Below are 21,391 nucleotides of genomic sequence, written 5' to 3' on the forward strand. Positions count from 1 at the left end.
CACCTCTCCTCTCCTCTCCTCTCCCCTCCCCTCCTCTCCCCTCCTCTCTCCTCCCCTCTCCTCTCTTCATTTTACTTTTTTTTTCTTTTTCCTTTTCTTTTATAAATTTTTAATTTTATTCTATTTTTTCTATTCTATTAAAATTGCCAGAATTTTCGCACAGCATGACTTTGAAAATTAAAGGCATAAAACTCATCTAAGACGTATGGTAAGCCAAAAGAATTAACGTGATATTTTGATTTCTCAAGACCTACTTCTGACAGCACTTTGACCAGCCTCTGTAAGAGACTGAAGACTCAAGCAGAAAAGGGGAAATTCTCTAGATAGGATGTTACCAGGGAATTTTAAGTTCCAAGAATATCACCACGGCTGAAGATAACAACTTTTATGGCAAAATAAATAAATAAATAATGTCCCCTCCCCAGAACCAACCTATAATAATTAGCATATCGTTCCTGTGTATTACACTTCAGTACTGCCGCTTAAATCTCCAGTTATGTTTCCAATAGGCAAAGTAATGACTACAGAGCACTGTTACCTCTTCCATAGCACTGATGAGGTTCTGGGTCGACTTGCTGATCTCTCCACCTGCAGCCGGCAGACCACTGCCATGTGTGAAGAAAGCCGATCCTGATGTTGTATGCCCGTTCATGTCTACGGTATAACTTGCTTTCACGGGACAGCAAAGTTGGTTGTGCAGGATAAAATACACCACAAAGACATAAAGACCCTGAAACAGAGAAGAGAAAAAGAACATCAGCGCGTGAGACACAAGGAGGGCAGGTCAGGGTTTGAACGCAGCCATAGTGAGGTCCCATGTACTGTAGCAGATGCCTTCCCTTACACCAGAAGTCTGTGCCTTAGAGGGCTTAGGTAGTTTCTGTGGAAAATGAGAAACCACATCACTGCCCATCAGCAATCTGGAAGTTAAAAGTCAGTTCAGACCAACCCAGAAGAGTCAATGAAGAAGGATTATTTGGTTGAACCCACGCAGTCGTGAAGCAAAGCCAAGATCCCAACAACAACAAAACCAACTCGAGTTTCACAGTTGTCATAATAGTGAAATTGTGGTCAAGGGCTGCCTTTACAATAGGATTTGGCTGCTGGCCCTTAGCCACAATTCTTTATTTCCTTACTGACCTGCTGGCTCTTTGCATTCTTACCCCAATTTCAATCTCATGCAAACTGTACTGCTGCCGTCACAGATACCAAGTTGAAACTATAAATTAGATTCTTTATGATATCCACTAATTCAGCACTGTCTTTCATTTGTATTACTACAAAGGCTCTGCTGTATGCCTCTGCAGTTTCTCTTTAAAACTTGCTAATTTTGACCTTTAGACTTAGCCAAGAAAAGTATTATAACTATGTCTTTTGTTTGCACAGAAACCCAATGACTGAACTTCTGAATATGAAATCTAAGTTTCTTTTTCTCTAAATCTTAAGTTGCACTAATACTGAGGGAAAATAATAAAATTTCAATTGATAAATCAAGCAATTCACTAATTACTAAAGAAGGGGTTAACCAAAAGAAGACTTGTGGATTCTTCCTGCTTGCTGCCATACAACTACATTTGCATTGTCTTTTGTACTTCACATTGTCCTCTAGATCCCTGAAACCAATTGCACTTAAACTGAACAGTTTATTGGAAAGGTACTCATTGGCATGAAAGTAGTAACTGGGCTTATGAATAGTAAGGAGTTTCATGTAGTTGTATTTGGGAAATCCTAATGGAAAGAATATTGAAAATATATGGACACTGCAATTACCCAAGATATATGATCACTCACATCTGTATAAAACGGGCAGCCTTGTTAAAGCTTCTGTAAAGCCATACAGATCCATGTACGCAATTTTTTAACAGCAAAACAGCAAACAAAAGTGTTTAAAACAACTATTTTGTGAAAAAAATCCCACTTTTTTATATTATTTCTTTTTGTCATGAAGACCCAGAGCAACTGAGAGGAAATTTCTTTGATATATGAAAGCAAATGCATTCCAAAAAAAATGATGCAAACACATGCTGCACTTAAGATACACTGAAAAGGAAGCAAAATGTCCTTTCTTTCTATAAACATATCCAAGGACTCTGATGTAGGTCAAGCATAATTAGACCAGCAAATGGATTTCTTTTAATTTGTTTAATGGATATGAAAAGGATAAAAACCCCATGAAGAACAGATCACAGTGACAACATTGAATTCAGAGCAGCCTCTGGCATTTCCGTCTCTGAGGACCTAGCCACAAAGGCTGCACTCACATTTCAAGTGGTTTTCTACTTTTCAAGAAAACCCATTAGCTGGAAATGCTGTGCAGCACTGTCTTTCAGGGACACAGGGCATTGGTATGCAAAGGCTCAGCTACGTCACTCCGCTGTGCAGCCCCAAGCGTGGAGACTCCCTCTTCTAAACAAAACAAACATGGAACAAAGTGCCACAATTACCTCCTTAACTCAGCTTGGTGTCCTGGATTAACACTCTGTGTGTTTCAGACACTGCTATTTCTGAGGAACTGTTGTTCTGCCAGAACCACAGAAAGGCATTTTGACACCCAAAGCATCCTTGCCACCACTCCTCCCCATTGCCACCAATTCTGCCCCTCACTGCTCTCCAGAGACACGGACCCTTGTCCTGTGCAGCAGCAGCAGCCAGCATTCCTCAGATGAGCATCCACTCCTGCATCTCTCCTTTCCTCAAGGCTGGGAGAACTCCCATGTATTGATGCAGAAGGGTGACGAGACAGCTCCTCTGTGCCCTTCTGTAATGAGCACACGGACTCGGGGAGGTTATTTGTCTATCTGAGGACAGGAGGAGTCACAGGCTGAATTAGCCAACGGAAACAAAAACTGTGAGTTTTACTTCTCCCACTCTCATAAAATATTTCATGAGTGCCTTGCAAACAGAAGCTTATACCTAAATAGACATTTACACAGGAACTGTGTTGCTGGGTAGAAGAATTCTTGCTTAGCTGGAAAACGATGCAACCTTCTTTGACCCATATTCCTCGACAAATCTAGTCTCAAGAAGATACACTCTTTAGATGTGAGCTGCTGTATCCCAACACTGTGGTTTTGTCTGAAGTATCAAAAGGGTTTTGTGGTCTTATTCTCACTACCATGTGTGTCTACTAGAAACCACTGCAACTGAGGTTTTGGAAATCAAAACAAGGCAAATTGTCCTGAGTTCCAACAATGATACACATGAAGATTCCATGGATCCAGTCCTATTGATCTGTGCTTATTTTAGCACCAGCAGCTATTAGTCTGTTCACTCTGAAAGAGCATAGGCAGGATGCACGTTTGGTTGTGTCAGTGCAACCACAGCTTTGACAGTATCAGTGTTTTGTTTTCCAAATTTGAGAATTGAATTGTCTTTGATCACACTTTTGACACTAGTTATGTTCTTCTTCACTTCAACCTTCAATAATGTATAAATAGTCTTAAAGTACTATGAAAATAAGACTATTGGCATTGTAATGTACTTTTCACTGTGTTTATCATAAAAAAGAAAAAATAAAAAAATTGGCCAAGTTGGCACCACTTTACTTCTTCAGAGACACACAGACATTGTTTGTGCTAGCTGGATCAAGTATGAAATGCAGAGAACAGCCAAGTTCTGCTGACAAAATTACCAGACCTACAGAATGTTCAAAGAAGAAACCTACACTTTTCAAAGAGATCAAAAGAAGATAGTTCTGGGTATGGATATCAATAGCACAAGCAATGTCATCTCCATTAAAAACGTGTTAAATATTAATTTTGTATTCTTAAGAAGATTTCATAAAATAACCCCAATATAGCCCCAAAAATCCCAAGCCCCAAAACCTCAGCCTAGTAACAATGTCCTCTGCTGTTGCATAAAAATTTGCAGACATTCTCATCCCGCAAGCGTGTGGGAGAGCAGTGCATTACATCTTCTTTGAGTTTTGCAAGGCTTTCAGCATGGTCTCCCACAGCACTCTCATACGCAAGTTAGGACATTGCTGTCCAGACAGGTAAGAGCACTGGATGGGTATGAGCTTGTGTGAGACCAGTGGAGGGCCACCAAGATGGTCAGGGGCTCAAGCACATGCCCTGTGAGGCCAGGCTGAGGAAATTGGGATTTTCAACTTAGGGGAGGCTCTTAGGGGAGGAATTAATGACCATTAACCGCTAGTACCTTTCCAACACACAAGAGGTAGTTACTGAGAAGATAAGAGTGGCATGGCAGGAGGATGAGAGAAGCCGGTTCTAAGTAGAAAATGGGGAGGTTCTAACTCCATACAAGGAAATCTGCTCTGGCAGGGGCGTTGAACAGGTTGATCTTTCAAGGTGCCTTCCAACACCTGACATTCTGTGATTCTGTGTGATTCTGTGTAATTGAGCAATGAAGCAATTTGCCCAAAGAGACTGTGGAAAGTTTTCCACAGAAGAAAAGAGGATTTTCCTGGTACCTTTTATAATTTGTGGGAGGGTTTTGTCCATGCATGGGTGTGAGGGGGATTCTCATATACAAGAGCTTGATTTATTTATTCTGTGGACATAGCTGCAGGAAGCTAGTAAATTAAGGACAGACTTCCACAGCTGCCAATAAAAGGGCAGAATACATTTCACACTTCGTAGGATCACATGCAAACTTGGAAGACTGATCCACTAAAAGCCTTCCTTTCACATTTGACATTCTCTCCGTCTCTTTGTCCACTAATTCTGCATGTTCCAACTCACTTCACTGACACTGCATGGTACGGTATGTCTAAATTTGGAAACTGAGATAGCTTTGCTAATAGTAATGAGAAAGGATGCAACATACTGTAGGCCATCAACAAACTATCATCTCATTTTTTACACACTAAGAGAAAACCAAGATGCCTACTGTGTCCCACAATTTTAGCTAGTCATGTAAAATAAAGAACTTTTCTTTCTCTAAAAAACACAAACACGCCATGACATTAGATTTTTTATTTATTTTTTTTAAAATCTGCACTAATAGTCATCATACTATTTACACAAGTATTTTTTTCCATGCCTGAGATACCCTACCCTGAAATTGCAAAAACTGTTTTTCCAGGGAGAAGTGGATTCAGGCAACATCATCTATTTTAGAGGAATGGAATTTCTATTTATAAAACTAACATATCTTTTGAGGACTTTTAGTGAAGAGAAGCCATTTGAACACTCCATTTGAGAAATTCCTCAATCTATTTCAGGATATGTATATCAGCACTAACAAAAATTCAGTGCACTCTACAGAGGCATTCTTTGAATTCCTATTATAATATGGAAAAATTTATTTGATAACAATAATCATGTGACTATATCCCTAACCAGGTGAATGTATCACTAAAACCTGTTTTTCTCAAAAGAGAATATAAGTGAAACCAAGGCTCGTGAAGAAAGATACTATCTTGTGTTAGACCACAAAAAGATCTCCCTCTCCAGAACAGGATCATTCTGATCATTGTGGCTACCACACACTATTCTTTTTAAAGTCACACACTTAGTGGTGCCAGGTGGTAAAAAAAAACCCCAAGAAATCACAAAAACAGGTGTCTCTGCCAACAGAAGAGTTGTCTTTCCATGGATCAGCTTTGAGACTAGCTGTCTGTAGTCACTGTGGAGGAATTTCCGCATGCTGGTTTATGCTTTGGTTAGTTTCACTTTAGTTTTTTCAATCTTATCAGGGTGAGATTTAATCTTATTCTCTATCTGCACTAGGCTAATTTAACCTTGGCAACGAGTCCCGGAAAATCCTTGCCAGTTTTAACGGTCAGGCTGTCTGTCCTGAGTGGCTCTCAATGGCTACTCCTGGCAGCATCACCTTGGCTGAAGCTTGTGCACCTCAGTGCTTTAGCTGACTTCTTGTGAACTTCCCTGGGGATTTCACTAATTTACTGGAAGTTCTTACATTGTGGACTTCTCTTTTCTAACGTGTTTTTCCATCACTGGCCTGTCAAAGCCCGATGTGGATTAACACTGATTTACATAACAAGTGCCTACTGCTCTGGGCAAAATCAACGGACATAAAATGTTGAACAAACAGCATCATAAAAATACAAAATTTTTATATTACTGAACTATTAACAGATGATGTTCTCTGTTTCTTTAAAACTGGTGTGATTAATCCGGATATTTTGCACACTTTGCTGTGTTCAAGAAGCCAGCATCTACATAGCAAAAAATTGCTCTCAAAGTTAAAGGGATCATTTTCAGGAAATTATAATCAGGGCCATTGTATAATGCATGATACATATTTGACATTGTTGTCTTTTCTAATCAGTTTTGGAAGGAAATTAGCCATGGAAGTGAATATTCACATGCACAATAGCATCAACAATGCTAACCAAGTGACACACACATATCACATATAATTCTCTATTTCGTTCCACGAGTTTCCTTGTTTTCAGAGATAATTATGTAAATTGCAGGCACATCATTTTTGTGCATGTTTAGATATGAAAATGCAGACTGTAATGTACATTTTATGTTTCTATATCTTCTTCAACCATATTTTTCTTTGAGAACAGCTTGAAGATCTTTTACTGGTGTCATCATGACAGAAGTATCATCTCAGTCACATGACACTACATCCTAAGCCATCACTTAACATCTCCTACTCATAGCTCTCCAGAAATATTAACCTTTGAAATGTAAATCAGATCCGATCCTTATGTCTAAATCCAACTCTTTTACCTTAGCATTCAAAGTGATTATTCTAAAAACCATGTCCTTAGCAGTGCAACCCTGCCAACTGGCGATTACACTTAATAAATTGACTTTGGACCTGCTACGTATTGTCAAGGGTTTGACTGTTTATTTGCCAATAAGCATCAGTTTTGATGAAGCTATTATAACATTTACTAATCATATCATTTCACTTATCACAGTTTCTACTGAGAACGTTTACTGCTTATCCACACTTCTCTTCCTAAGGTATTTATTCTCCATTTTGCTCTGTAGGAAAAGCTTCGTGTCAGCCACAGCTGCTGTTCTAAAGACTCACTTCAAGAGCAAAAAGCAGCAACGAATGAAGTCAAAGACTGCAAAACTCATACTGTCTTGGTAGGCAACATCATAAGACCACTTTTGAACACAACATCTACCCCCATATACACATACACATAGCCACAATAAAAACATGGCAAAAAAAAAAAAAGTAATTGCTCCTATATCTATGATTAAACTAAGAATGCATTTACAGGTTTGAACTAAGACACGGTTATTTTGAGTGCTTTATTTTTTATTTTTTTTTAGTAAAGTTGTTATTCCACAGAGAGGTTATGGGTATATTCTTTATAATGATAAAAATACTGTGCTTTCAGCATTACGGATACATTTCCCTAATATTAGCATGGCACCTGAAGCTCAGTTTAACTGCCAAGTTCCTCTTTATGCAGCGCCATGCTGAATCTTGCAGTTTCTACCCAAAGCCAAAGACATAAATTCCTTTCTGTCAAGCTTCATTCAGCTCAGATTTAGCCTAAACTTGGCTCAGGCTTACCCGAAAAGTTCACCAACTCTGGCAAATCTTTAAAAAATAGATACTATAAATATTTTGCATAGCTTTCAGCACACTTGCAGCTACTCCCACACAACAGCCATTTGCACCTCCAGTTTCAGCCCTGCAAATGGTGGAAGAAGTTGTGGGTATGTGTTTGGCTTGGTTTATTTTATTCTATTTTGGTTTATTTTGTTTTGATTTGTTTTGTTTTGTTTAGCTTTGCTCTGTTTTGCTTTTGTTGTTGCTGTTTGTTAAGGGGACAGATTCAAATTTTAAAAGGCAGGTGGTCAGGTTTGAAGATGCACTGAAAATACAGATGCTTGGCCAAACTTGTCAGATGTGCGGATTGGGCTAGAATACAATTCAGTTATGTCCTCCCAACGTAGTCATCCCAGAAATAGCAAGAAAACCCTGTTTTTGGTCTAGCTAAGGAAGAAACAAACACCGAGTCAAAGACCAGAGGTACCAACGGTGAGAGAAGTGTGGTCTGTGATGGGCAAACATGGGAGAAACAGCCTGCAGAAGCAGGTTGCAATTCACCTCCACGATTCTGTCTGCGGTCGCTCGTTACAGAGCTCTGTGGGATTCAGCATATCACACCAGCCACACAGACAAAGCAGGCTAGCCCCTTGTTGTTCCCCATCTCTGCCCCATCTCTCAGTCCGTGTCTATTTTCTCCTCTGCTTTTCTAATTTTTCTTTCCTGCACAGGCAACAGAAATCAGGGACATCATCCCTTGCATTCCTCTTTGCTTTGGGTTCTTGTGTTTTGTCCTATATGGAGGGACACTGGTAGCAGAGAGCAGCCTGATCACATGTCAGTGAAAAACAGACTATGTGGCCACTAGCGAATCTTACACTAAAAAGGAAAAAAAAAAACCACAAAAGCTATAAGGTTATTCCTCACATATTTAACTGCATTGACTGTAAAGATCTAGAAATATCAAAGGTCATGAATTGGCATATATGATGTACAAAATTTTTCAGACATTTGCTCTCATACTTGCTTTCCAAGGTAAACGTATATAACCCTACATTTCAGCTTGTACCTTACAATCAAAGCCTACTACTCCTTTCATTTCATTCTCCAACAGAAAAGAAATGGTGGCTGCAAATGCCTTTGTCACTTCTGCTCCTAGGTCAAGTGATTCCCTGATTAACAGTGTTAAAGCAGTTAATTTTCTAGTTATAGTTGAAAGCAAACTGAAAGCTGGGATAGGAAAGCAATACTCAAGAGGAAAGCTAGCGATTAAAGGAACTACATTTGGGGACCATACAAACTAGCACCACTGAGTACATCCCAGGTCAATCTTGCCCATACAAAAAGTCAAAGAAAGTGCTATCTTCCTTTTGTTGTTGTTAAAGCAGTAATTTCTGCTTATGTATATTAGTAACAAATACACAGAGTTCAAAAAAACATGTTGAAAGGCATCATTGACAGGAAGAGCTGAAAGAGAAGATAACTTTGTGCTTATTGCTGAGCTTTCAATTGTTGTTACAGAAAATCTCAAAACGAAGAGTGAAGTAAAGGCTAGGAGTTATTGCTATAACATTTTTTCCTTGTAATTGATTCTTTCAGCATCATATTCTCTCTTATGACTGCTGTTATCTCTTTATTTCTTACTCTGTGATATCTGAAATTGGATAGACCGTTTAGTTAGCAGCATTTCTCTGCAGTGCCATAAAAGAGAGAAACTGTAACTGACTGGTGCAACTTCAGAGGCCATAAATGCAAGAAACCTTCAAAAAACTCTGTCTTGGAGGGAACCCAAGAATTGTGTATTACTGATATAACTATTTTCCATATCTGCTGCTAGGGTGTTTTAGGGCCAGACTGGCAGAAATAAGGTGTTTATATACTCCAGCGTTCTCTGACTATTGGGAAAATCTCTCGGGGATGCTGCAGATGGTTAGAGAGCTACAGCCACACCATGCTCAAAGGAACCAAAAAGTCTTACCATCTTCAACCTCCCATGGGGTAAAATTGACCCCAGAAAGTATAAGTTTTTATGCTTTTTATGTCCAGAATAAGAGATATGTAAGGTACCAGAAAAAAAAGTTATTTTTGTCTCAGAAGCACAGTTCTTTCCTATTAAATGCTATTCATAGGAACATGCCAGCAGCTTACACTCCCTACTCTCCTTTTTTTTTTGTTTTAATGAACATTATTGTAGATATTTACTGCCTTTCCACAGCTTCAGAGACAGCAGAAGGCAAGTCTTATTTATAAAGCAGGAAGTTAACACTGTTTTGGTTAGGGACGCTTCTCAAAAAAAGGGAAACGTGGGCAAAAATGAGGACAAGGACTAGACGTCCTTCCATATCTGACAAGTAGGTGAACAAGAGTAGGTGGAGGTATAATAGTATATTGGGGTCTGTCAATGAAATTCTTCACTTTCCGCCTGAGATAACGAGCTGATTTTCCTCCCCCGTCCTTGCACCCAATCTGTGTAAGGAGACACAGAGAAAGCTCTGAATCAATAAAAAGTACCTCAAGAGTTAATGAGGTGTCTTTTCACAGGGAGTATTACTCAAAGTAAAATTAAAAAGAAAGTCATATTAAATATAGATATGATGTCAGTCTTGTATTAGAAAATTCTGTTGTGAGGGTTTTTTACCAGTGGTAGCTCTAAAGCTTTCTAGAATTTGCATTTGTGGGTTACAACTTTTTGGTTTTTAATGGAAAAACCATTGGCACACAAATTTGTGTCAGGGCTTTCTAAATAGACTCAGATGGAAATACCACTGCTAAGCTGTGAACAACAACAAAAAAAGGAAATTTACAGAAAGTATAAAGGGAATGAAATGAAATGAACACTGAGGCAATTCCATTGGCTGATTATAAACAGGGACCATTCTGTGCTTCTGAGACAAGAAAAACATTCAGGAGAGTAATGATTTTGTCATATTTAGTTATTTCCCTATGATTTAGCTTACAAAAACCTAAACTGCAGGTCAATGAATACCAATGTAAGGGTACAAAGGATACATATATATATGTGTTATTTCAAAACTAAGCAATTGGAACATTTCTGTTCTGTATATTTACTGAACTTTGCAGCAATCCAACTCTACCCATTGTCAGCAACAGATAGTGTAAGTCATGAAACACATGTCAAATTGTTGTCAAACTGTTCTTCTTGTACTTGGAAAACAAGAAGTTATTTTCCCTCTTGGAAATTCTCTCTAATGGATTAATGCCAGAAGTGACCTAAGATATGTTTGCAGCACTAAACAGAAGAATTTGGATATGACCTGCTCCGTGACCCATTCTTACTATCTGTGGAGCGCTTCTTCAGAGGAAAAAATGATAGGAGCTGCTGAAGGATGGACTTTCACATATTTTTCAAAGCTTCTCAGCTGTTGTTGTTTGGGGTTTTTTTATTATTATTTTAGCTTAGTTTTTCCTATTACTTAGCATGTAATATATGTCCTTTTGAGCTCTTCCTTTTTACATGAGGGCTGCAGATCACTGTCTACTCTGTCCCAGCACCCTTGTATGGCAATAAGTTCTGGCTCTGTAGTGTCATGTTTTCACATTGCAAAACCACCCAAAGTGTTTGACAGAGCTGTCTTGGCTGCATGGTGAAGTCCAACGCAAAGCAAACACAGACAGCTGCCAACTCTGGAGTTCCACAGTGAGTCAAGAAAAGAATACATGACTGGAAGAAGCCCTTCACTATTTTTATTTTTTAATATATATTTTAGTGCTTTCTGACTTTCTTTCTGCATTTTCCCATCCTCAGCTGCAGCAGAGAAGCTACCAGTTATTCTATTAACACTATTGCTGGTCAGTGCTGGTGGAAAGACCTCCCTGCCTGCACAATCCCAGACATCTCTGGCTGTGCCTGCAGAACAGGGTCAGTACGAGGAATCGTAGACTGGCCTAGGCTGGAAGGCACCTTAGAGATCATCTAGTCCAACCTCCCTGTCATGGGCAGGGACGCCACCTCTCGACTAGACCAGGCAACACATGGGGACTGAGAGGACACAAGATCCACCAACCTGGAGGTGCTCATGGGTCAGACCAGATCAGATCGAACGAGGTTTCCACCTCCAAGACTCTGCATGTTCAGCATCTTGGCTCCTTGCAGAAGTCAGCAGAAAAGATGGACCGATAAAGTGAATATTTAAAAGCCTGATGAGAGGTACAAGCAATCTCCTAGGGGAACTAGCAGGAAGTTCTGAAGTGAGACAGGAAAATTTTGCCAGGCAAGTGGATTCTGAAGCAATTTTGTGTTAAGCAGGTCAAATATAAATCCTATAAAACCCAGCTATATACACAAGTACTGGAAATCTCACAGCCTGGTGTAGCAGTGCCATGTCACATAACTAAGCTTTACGTGTAATGAATTATTAGATAGAAAACTAGATGTAAAATTACAATATTGTATGTGAAATCTGTGGCAAACCTCCAATAAAAAGTTTAAAAATGTGATGAAGATCATATTCACCAATATGAATGAAGGCAACAAAATGCATTTACTTTGTGTAGTACTTTAGTTATATGTTTAGTACTTTAGCTATATGTTGCCTTTATTGCAGAAGTTGAATGAATGGAGGCTAAACTGAATTTCTTAATTTGAGAAGAATCTAGCAGGAAAATGAGAAGAAGTACAAGTAGTAGAAATCTTTCCAAACTGTGCTGAAAGCAACAGAAAAGCAACTAGAGATCATTTCCTCTCATGCAAGCATGACATATATATCACTTCAACCTCAGAGTGCAAAGAAAATGCTATAATAAAATCCAGTATAAGCATAAAAGGAAGACGAAACACTATTCAACAAAACATAAAATGGTCAGTAACGTATTATTGACTTCTACAAGAATGTCACCCATTCAAAGCATTTTTATGCTTGGCAAATGGACTTTTGGCAGGTGTAATCATTAATTACCATTCATTCTGAGGTAATCGGTTCCAGGAGTCTATTTATGCATAGTTTCTGAAGAGTTGATAAATCATTCATAGATGGTATAGACATGGCTGTTATATTCTGCAGATGTTAGTAAGGGCAGTATTTGTGGCACGACTGTTGTGATAGTTACAGTCCAACCCGTTGGGCATCAACAGACTTTGTGCAACAAAACACCAAAGGTTTACTTCGTAATCCTACATCAGACATACAAAAGTTTTAATACAAAAATTAAATGCAGTGTGAAACAAAACAGTGCTGAGTCCAAGCTTGGGAGTTTTCCCCTCATCTCCCTGGCCCAGTATCTCTGTTGACACTGTTGTATCACTCCTGGCTCCAAAGCAGAGGTCCTTTATGCCCATTTAGGATTATCTGTGTCATTTCACATAGCGGATGCATTTCAAATGGCAGCCCAAACATCCAGCACTTCCGCTTTTAGGATATCCTGACAATTTTTTTGGTAAGGAAAATAAATAAATATCCTTAAATCTTTTTCAGTATCTGCGAAACATGCTAAAAGGAGGCTTCACTTTCAATGAAAACAATATTTTTCTGTGTTCTTGCTTGGTCACTAGCAAGATTTTATCTGGTTTGCTAGTGAAAGCATCCCATAAGACCTGATGAAAGTCAATTTTACCCTTTAGCAGAAGAGAATACAGCAACCTTACACACTTTTTTTTTTTTTTTTTCCCCTGTTGCCTTCCTGGGGTCAACAAGGAATGGCAATGAAGACAGTAGTAAAGGCACAGGCCTACCAAATGAAGTTCTGATCCTCTGGCTTGGCAGTGCTAGTGATAAGATTAGGATTTTTTTTTTTTTTGGAGGATAGGATGAAGTATCCTACAAAACACACATAAACCCCAAACTCCAAGACTTTTCCATCCTCTACACAAAGAGTTTGCATATTGTCATCATGGCTGGTTCTTCTTTTTTATCAAAAAAAAAAAAAAGATGGAACCATTTAATACCTACTTATGCACACTTTTCTTGAAAAGCTTCAGTATGCAGTATATTTAGTATACTTACGTTTTGTGTGAACAAAACTAATAAAAATAATATTTTTATGCATTAGATGGCTCAGTTTATATAAGTCACACACAGAAATCACACTCTTGCCAGAAAACAATAGCTATTATCCTGGGATTTCTTTTTTTATTTTTTATTCTTCTGCATTATATGTATTGTTACCATACACAGATGACTTTATAGGCAAGTTAGATGTTACTTAGTGTTAAGTACTGCATTATTTTCTTCCAGTCTATGTATGACTTTTTAGCTGTTGCAAGTAATTTTTACAAACTATGCCAAGATACGTTAGCAAAGTGACTGAATAGTTTCATGGTTTTTGCCAGTGGAAAGGAGGATGACAATCTGAAGCAATCAAAAAAGATATATTCCCAGGAAGAGGAGGGTCTTTATTTAGACTATGCTGAAAATCATTCATCCCATGGCTCCTTCTACTCTTTACTGTCACAAGGATTTAATGAACTAGTAGCACTAAATTTGGCTTCTATTTAGAAAATACAGACTGTTCAGAAATAAAGTACTTGTGGCAATACAGATTAAGAGACGGCAGTAATGTGGTTTATGAACTAAGCACAAACCTGAAATATAGAAGCCATTAAATTTGCTTCCTATACTAGCGAGTCTTCTGGCCCTATACAAGTCATTTATCTTCCCATGGTTTTATTTCAGCCATCTCTAAAACAGAGATGATAATACCCATCTCAGAAAAGCTCTCTGAAGATTGACAGGCTGGTAAATCCTGCTCCAGGAGAGCAGACACGACTATTTGCAGTCCTGGTGAAACACAAAAAAATTTAGTCATTTAAAAGCAATTTATTCTCAGTTTTCCATAGAGAATATCAATGTATAGTCTTGAGATAACTTTCTGTAGCAGGAACTGACTAATTGCCAGTGCTTTGAAATTTCTTTACAATATATAAACTTAAAATTTATACTACGTTATTGAAAATGCTGCATTTCTCAAGCGTGTTATTTTCTATATTTTCAAATTTCTGTAAGTTTATTCAAATATACCAGGTAAGATTAGTGTTTTTCTACAAGTTTATTTTATGAGAAGCAAAGCTATCAAAATTTTTGTTACTTTAAATATTTCTAAAATTTTAAGAGCTACCCTAAAGATACTTTCCCAGTTGGGTTTCATGTGTCCTAAAGGAAAGCAGGACAGTTATATTGTTTTTCAAGAGACTGGGATAGTAACTTCAGATAAAATTCAGCACACATAGTTAGATCTCGAATAAATTACTTTTTGGATTATATTTACGCTGATTCTGAAGATAAACTCAGCACAGTTCCATGGCCTTGCTACTTCCTATACCATGGCAGCACCTCTGTGAAGGACGTCAATATTGTAGTTATTTGCAAAGCAAGGCCTGTGTGGAAATGTGGATAAAAATTATTTGATTCTTCTGAGATTACCTCTATCTTAGAGAAAAATGAAAAAATGTTCTGAGACAGGCAGAGAAATACGAGAATGGGTGCTAGCAGACTTCCCTATGTTCTCAGTGAACGTCGTATCTAGATACTATTTTTTAAAAACCTATGCAGAAGGGGACAAAGAAGCAGGTGCATAAGGACAGGGTTGTCTTTGGGACAAAATCTCAGTAGAGTGTCAAGGACAAGATTGGATTCCTGCCATGGTAAGAATGGGGAAGCTTCACTGCTTGATGCAAAACGCTTCACAGCAATGGACCTTCATGTGGTTTTAGAGCACAGAAACAGCTTTGATTCCTCCTGACTTAGCTCAAAGGTGCCTAGAGTACTTCACATTTATTTCAACTTATTCCCATTGTCTCTCTTCCTCCCATCATGAAACACTCTGAATTGGGCAGTACAATGTCAGTGACAACTTTTATGGGCAAACAGTTAAATATCCAACCTGCTCACTTTATGGATGACCTGCTCTTGGGTCTCTGGCTACAAAATCTTGTTGCCTGCCTGCCATGCTGTCCTGTTGTCTAGTTGCCTGCTTGTGCTGTGTGTCCTGCACATCCATTTCTTGTATCACATATTGGAATTTATAGACACATTAAGGCACAGGACTTCTCTTTGTTCTCTCTACAGTATTCAACACAATGAAAGTCACGTTCATGAACTCTGGAGCACTACAGTTAACACACGATCATAATTTCTTGGTGCAAATAATTGCTAGGAATTAGCATTTACTGAGAAGCAAGTATATAGGTACCCAGCTAAAGCAGGCAGTCCTAACAGAGCTTATTTCTCAAGAGTTTAGCAGAAGTTCATCAGCAAAGAAAATACAGGACAAAGCATCTTTTATCATTAAAGGGCAACTTGAAAGTAAACAGTTCCTGTGATGTCTATTAATTATTTTTACGGTTTTATGTATTGTTTTTTGTTGGACTTTTTTAGAACACAGCGACATTTCTCTTCAGTAAAACAATACAGTATAAAGAGCCTAAATACTGAAATGATATACTAATGGAAAGTAATGAAAAAGCAGGAATCTCACGTGTCTTTTGAAGCTTCCTCTGGAATCACATTTCTCTCTTTACTGACCACATAAAAAGCCTTTGAAAACCAGTGTAGTAACTCCAGTGCCTAGAGTTGGGGAGTGTGACTAAGCCTTTTTTTTGTTTACTGATGAAAATGAAATGAAAGAATTGAGAAAAAGATCTATAAGTGCATATTCCTGATATGAAGTAGGTTGGCCTATTTGGTTAATAATAGTTACAAAAAATAATAGTTACAAAAATAGTTACAAAAAAGCTTTGCAGGAAAGCATCCGTCTTCATGGTGAGAATCACTGTTTTTCTGCCACCTTCCAGAAGTCAGGAGTGAGAAAAAGGTCCTGCAAGAGTTGCTGGCTCTACTCCACTTGGAAAGGAATCACTCTGCTTACTAAAATGTCAATTTTCTCTTTTCTGCAACTCAAAAGATTAATGCTAGGGGATGCCAGGGCTAAAGAAATACTGAACTTTCAAAATCTACTGGACATATAGGGTATCTGAGCGTATGTTAGGGTAAGTGTTACAATTTTCCTGCTTCCCTGTTACACATTTTTTGAAGCACAGTCACAGCTTTAGGAAGTTTCCAGTAGATCATGTGTTTTATTTGCATGCTCACATCATACAAAGAAAACAAGATGACGTCTTTCAGAATTAAGACTACTACTCACCCTCCTTTAAGAAGACATAGAGAGAACAAAGAAAAAATATTGGTGTAATTCCTGGTTTTGCAGTTGAGGATCGAACATATCTTTGTCAGTAAAACTTTTCATGACTCTCCTGTAGCAGCAAAAGAAGACATTTAAAGATTTAAACAAATAATCAGCTGACAGTATGAGTTGATTTGGTGCTTTTTAAAATCCAATTGACCTTTGTCAAGGCAAAGGCAAAAGAGCAACACTTGACATTTTGCTCAAAATAAAGAAAACATAATTTAGCAATTTTCGTCCTGCTGTGGTTAGTTCCAGCTTCAAAGTTGCTCAACTCTTTCCAGACTCAAATGCTTTGCAGTGCTCACACGCATTAGAAAGCTTCCTGAGAGAGTTACTACTAAGTGGTTATGTTCAGATTTCACATTTAAGTGATGACATGTTTCCCGTTGGAGATAAAAAAACCCATCACAAAAATTCAGTACAAAAAGAAAACACTGGCAACATTCCACTTAAATACTTCCAAACAAACTGACTTTGTAATTAATGTATGACAGTACATTTAGCATGTTCCTTAAATGCTTAGCATAGTCCTTTTGTTAAGAGAAGGAAACACTGAAAATCTCAAAGAATAATATGGTATAATATCACAGCCACACTTAGTGTTTTGTTTCTGAACAGGTTAGATGTTTAACTGTTTGTCTATACAAACTGCAGCTGGCAGAGCACCGTGTAGATGCAATGAAAGTCAATCTAACTCTGAAAGAGATGCTTAATGCCTTCTCTATGCCCTCACACCACCTTGTCACCTGAGCAGAAATGAGGTGTTGGAACACAAAAATTGTTCTGAGTTAGAGCTGATTCTCAAAAAGACCGAAGTCTCCAAAAAGTGCTTGCTGAGGGACAGGACACATCATCTTGCATGCAACAAGCCACTCCTGTGATTATAGAGCTGCTGGATCAGGGCCAGTATCCACACAGAAAATAGATGACTGCTGACATGTGAAATACTCTCAGGCTTCTGAAATAAGATTTTCAAATCCCTAATCACAACTTAAACTTTTCTTTTTTTACTCCTAGCACATGTAGAACTCATGTCTTGGACCGGTGGGCTCAGAAATGTCCACAGGTTCCCAAATAATGTGACATCAGTACCTTCTACAATGTCCTTCATGTTGCTGCTGGGTACAAAATTAGCATCACATCCTCTTCTTTCAAGCTGGTGCCACAAAGATGATTTGTATTTGTCCTGAGATAAAGCAATATACAGCTTGCACTTCTCAGTTATATATAACTAAGTTACAGCAGAAATGCTTTCACTGTTAGTAACTTAGTGCATAATTCTGCACTAAGTGCTTTCAGATCTCATATAATTCCTACTAAGCCATTCCACAGACTAAAAATCATCCATTAAATTGTGTAGGATAGCTCAGTCCTCTGGATCATCACTAGCCCATAAAATTTGTGTAATTAAAAAGTATTTTTTCTGCCATGATCATAATGAAAATGCAGGTGAAGATTAGTAACAATATTACTATTTTTTTTTTATTTTCCCCATTTTATTTTTCCTGCATTTTTCCCTTTGCTGTTACTCTGCCAGTTTTGTTGTGGCACTCTGTCAAATACCTCCCTAAGAGCTGAGCAGATGTGCTGTGTTTCCTTTGTCTGGATTAGCAGATAATGGATTGGACTAGTATGCTTTACTTCACAACATCCAAGCTGGATTTTATTTTGCTTTTAAGTATCTGATCTTTAATTGTAAACCCGATATCTAACAGGCTTCTAGTTGATAAAATCAAAACACATTTAGTTCATAAGATATAACTGAATCTATGTCATGGCACAAAAAGATTTTGGTGATGCCTAGATGTCTCCCAGCTTTATTTCAAGGATTCCTTGCTTACTCCATTCCAAAAGCAAACTATATTTTGATATCATTGCACTATTTCAAAAAGACATGGGTTTTTTTGGCAGATCATCTCCCCTTTAGCCTTAGATCTATTATAGCCCACAGTTCTACTTTTTTAGAAGAAAGTACTTCTAAAAAGAATCCAGTGAACCATTTCTTTTGAGGTAACTCTGTCCTAGTTTGGACAACTTCTAATTGATTACTTCCTAGATCAGCAAAATCATTATCAATTGGACTTAGAGAACTGCTCTGTCCTCACTGGAAAACAAGTATTTGCTGTTTATGTGGATGTAGATTAATATAAGATTATTATATTTTAAGTACTCTAAGAAAGATCTACAAAGCATTGGTCTCACAGATGGCTTCAAGATTATTTTAACTCTGTCTTGCCAACAATACAGAAGAACTTTACTAGGTGAAAGAAGTTTCTAAGCAGACTATTTTTAAGGTTTGGAACACACATTCGTTGCTGTATGCAACGAGAGAAGTTATTTCATGAACTATTTTGTAAAGACCATAGGCTTAAATGACTGGATTTTTTTCCCAGTCTTGCACACATTTTTCATACCCATTCTTATTCTTTTCTCTTACAAATTCAAAGACACATCCTATAAATTAAGGTTAGATGGTGGTCCTTTAACTTATTTTCCTTTGATACTCATCAGCTGGATGGCATTGCAAAAATCTAAACAATTTCCAGTAATGACATCTGTTTAAAATGTATTATATGTCAAGGATAAAACAAAATACAAACAAAAAGGGACTATGTTGCATATAGTACTTCAGAAAAAAGTCAATCTTTGCTGAATTCCTGTCATTTCAGTGTTATTTTAGAATGAAATCTTAGCTACCATGGTTTCTGCTAAAAGTGCATATCATGAATACATTGTATAAGAACAAAACTATGAGAGATAAAAGCAGAAATGCTAGTTGCTTGGAGGCCACTGAAGCTATTGAAGAAATAAATTAATGGATTTTTTTGCTTCATATATATTTTTTTAACCTGAGTTTTACTAGCCCCCAAACAAGGCCTTATCTGTATTTACTATGAAGAAAAGGAGAAAACATCCTTCTCATTCCGGTGAAACATCAGGCTTGTACATATAGGGGGTTCTTGTGCAGGAAACATGGGTGGAGGAAAATGGAATGGTTCGCTTCCTAGAGGCTACTAAAACTTCAAATGCATTGAGGAAAATCAAGAAAGATCTAGGAAATCAAGAAGGAGAGCCAGGAGACCCACATGGTTAACCAGGGAACTGCTGGGCAAACTCAAGTGGGAGAAGAGTCCATGGATCATGGAAGCAGGGGCTGGCTGCCTGGGTGGAATTTAAGACAGTTGTCAGCGGATGTAGGAGAGCAACTAGGAAAGCTAAGGCCTCCTTGGAATTAAACCTTGCGAGGGAGGTCAAGGACAACAGAAAATGCTTCTTCAAGCACCCTGCCGACAAAACTAACCGCAGAGGCAAGGTAGGCCCACTGCTGAATGAGGTGGGTGCCCTGAAGACAGAGGATACAAAGAAGGCAGAGTTGCTGAGGGCCTTCCTTGCCTCTGTCTGCACTGCTGCAGACTGTCCTCAGGAGCCCCAGAGCCCTGAGGCCCCAGAGGAAGGCAGGAGAAAGGAGGAGTTTGCCATGGTTGAGGAGGACTGGGTTAGGGCGGACCACTTGACCATCCATAAATCAGTGGGCCCTGATGGGATGCACCCGCGGGTGCTGAGGGAGCTGGCAGAGGTCATTGCTAGGCCACTCTCCATCATCTTTGGTAAATTGTGGGCAACAGGTGAGGTGCCTGAGGAGCAGAGGAAAGCAACTGTCACTCCCATCTTCAATAAGAAGGCAGGAAGGATGACTCGGGTAACTACAGACCGGTCAGCCTCAACTCCATCCCTGGAAAGGTAATGGAACAACTTATCCTTGGCACTGTCTCTGGCCATATCAAGGATAAGAAGGTTATTAGGAGCAGTCAGCATGGCTTTGCCAAGGGGAAATCATGTTTGACCAACCTGAGAGCCTTTTATGAAGGCATAACCAGGTGGACGGATGGTGGCCATGCAGTGGACTTGGTTTTTCTGGATTTCGGTAAAGCATTTGACACCATCTTCCACAGCATCCTCGTAGCTTTACTGAAATCCATATAAAAAACATGTACAGCCTTTCCCTCATCTCCTAACTGCATCACCACGTTGTAGAATGAGTTCAGGTTAGTCGGGCAGGACCTGCCCTAACTTCCAAAATGTCTAACTTCCAAAACGCTGGGACTTCCCCAGTCAGCCAGGACTGCTGAAAAACTATGGAAAGTGGCTTGGTGAGCACTCTGCCAGCTGTCTCAGAACTCCTTGCTGGATTCCATCTGGTGCCATAGATTTGTGTACATCTATGTGATGGATTGTGGCAGGATCATTGTGCTCCAGGACTCTGCCTTCTAGGTCAGGGGGCTGGATTCCCAGAATACAACTATTACTAAAGACTGAGGCAAAGGCAGCATAGAAAAACCTCAGTCTTTTCCTCATTCTTAGTCACCAGGTTTCCTCTTGCATCTAACAGAGGTTGGAGGCTCTCCTTGGCCCTTCTTTTGCTGCTGATGTATTCATAGAAAGATTTTTTGTTGTCTTCTACAGCAGAAGACAGATTAATTGCTAGCCGGGCTTTTGTCCCCACCTAGCCTCACGTCTTTGTAGTCTTCGTGTGTGGCCTGTCCCTTCTTTCAAAGGCCATAAACCCTTCTGTTTTTCCCTAAGTTGCAGCCAAAAGATCGTGACATAATGATGTGCAGCATGAAGATATGCATGGATACAGACCAATCCACAGTGCTGACATATGAGAAACTGAATCCAATGTTCCAAATTCATTCCCAAAGATGGCTAATATTTTACTTAAACTTTCCTTTCTATACAATTTCTAGGTCTCTCTTTTTTTTTTTTTTTTTTTTTTCTTTAGGCTTTTAATTTTTTT

At 38.7% G+C, this 21,391-nt stretch overlaps 1 protein-coding gene across 1 annotated transcript in view; it reads right to left on the bottom strand.

Moving 5' to 3' along the window:
• The window catches only part of LOC104276854 (G-protein coupled receptor 98-like), a gene marked incomplete at both ends in the record, with an annotated part of 71,443 nt that overhangs the window by 1,470 nt on the left and 48,582 nt on the right, over positions 1–21,391 (bottom strand). The window contains one exon of the mRNA XM_009873308.1: positions 539–730. Within this exon, the coding sequence (XP_009871610.1) occupies positions 539–730 (192 nt within the window). The remainder of the gene's footprint in view (positions 1–538; positions 731–21,391) is intronic.

The sequence above is a fragment of the Apaloderma vittatum genome, unplaced genomic scaffold, assembly GCF_000703405.1.
Source record: "Apaloderma vittatum isolate BGI_N311 unplaced genomic scaffold, ASM70340v1 scaffold3477, whole genome shotgun sequence".
NCBI classification, from domain to species: domain Eukaryota; kingdom Metazoa; phylum Chordata; class Aves; order Trogoniformes; family Trogonidae; genus Apaloderma; species Apaloderma vittatum.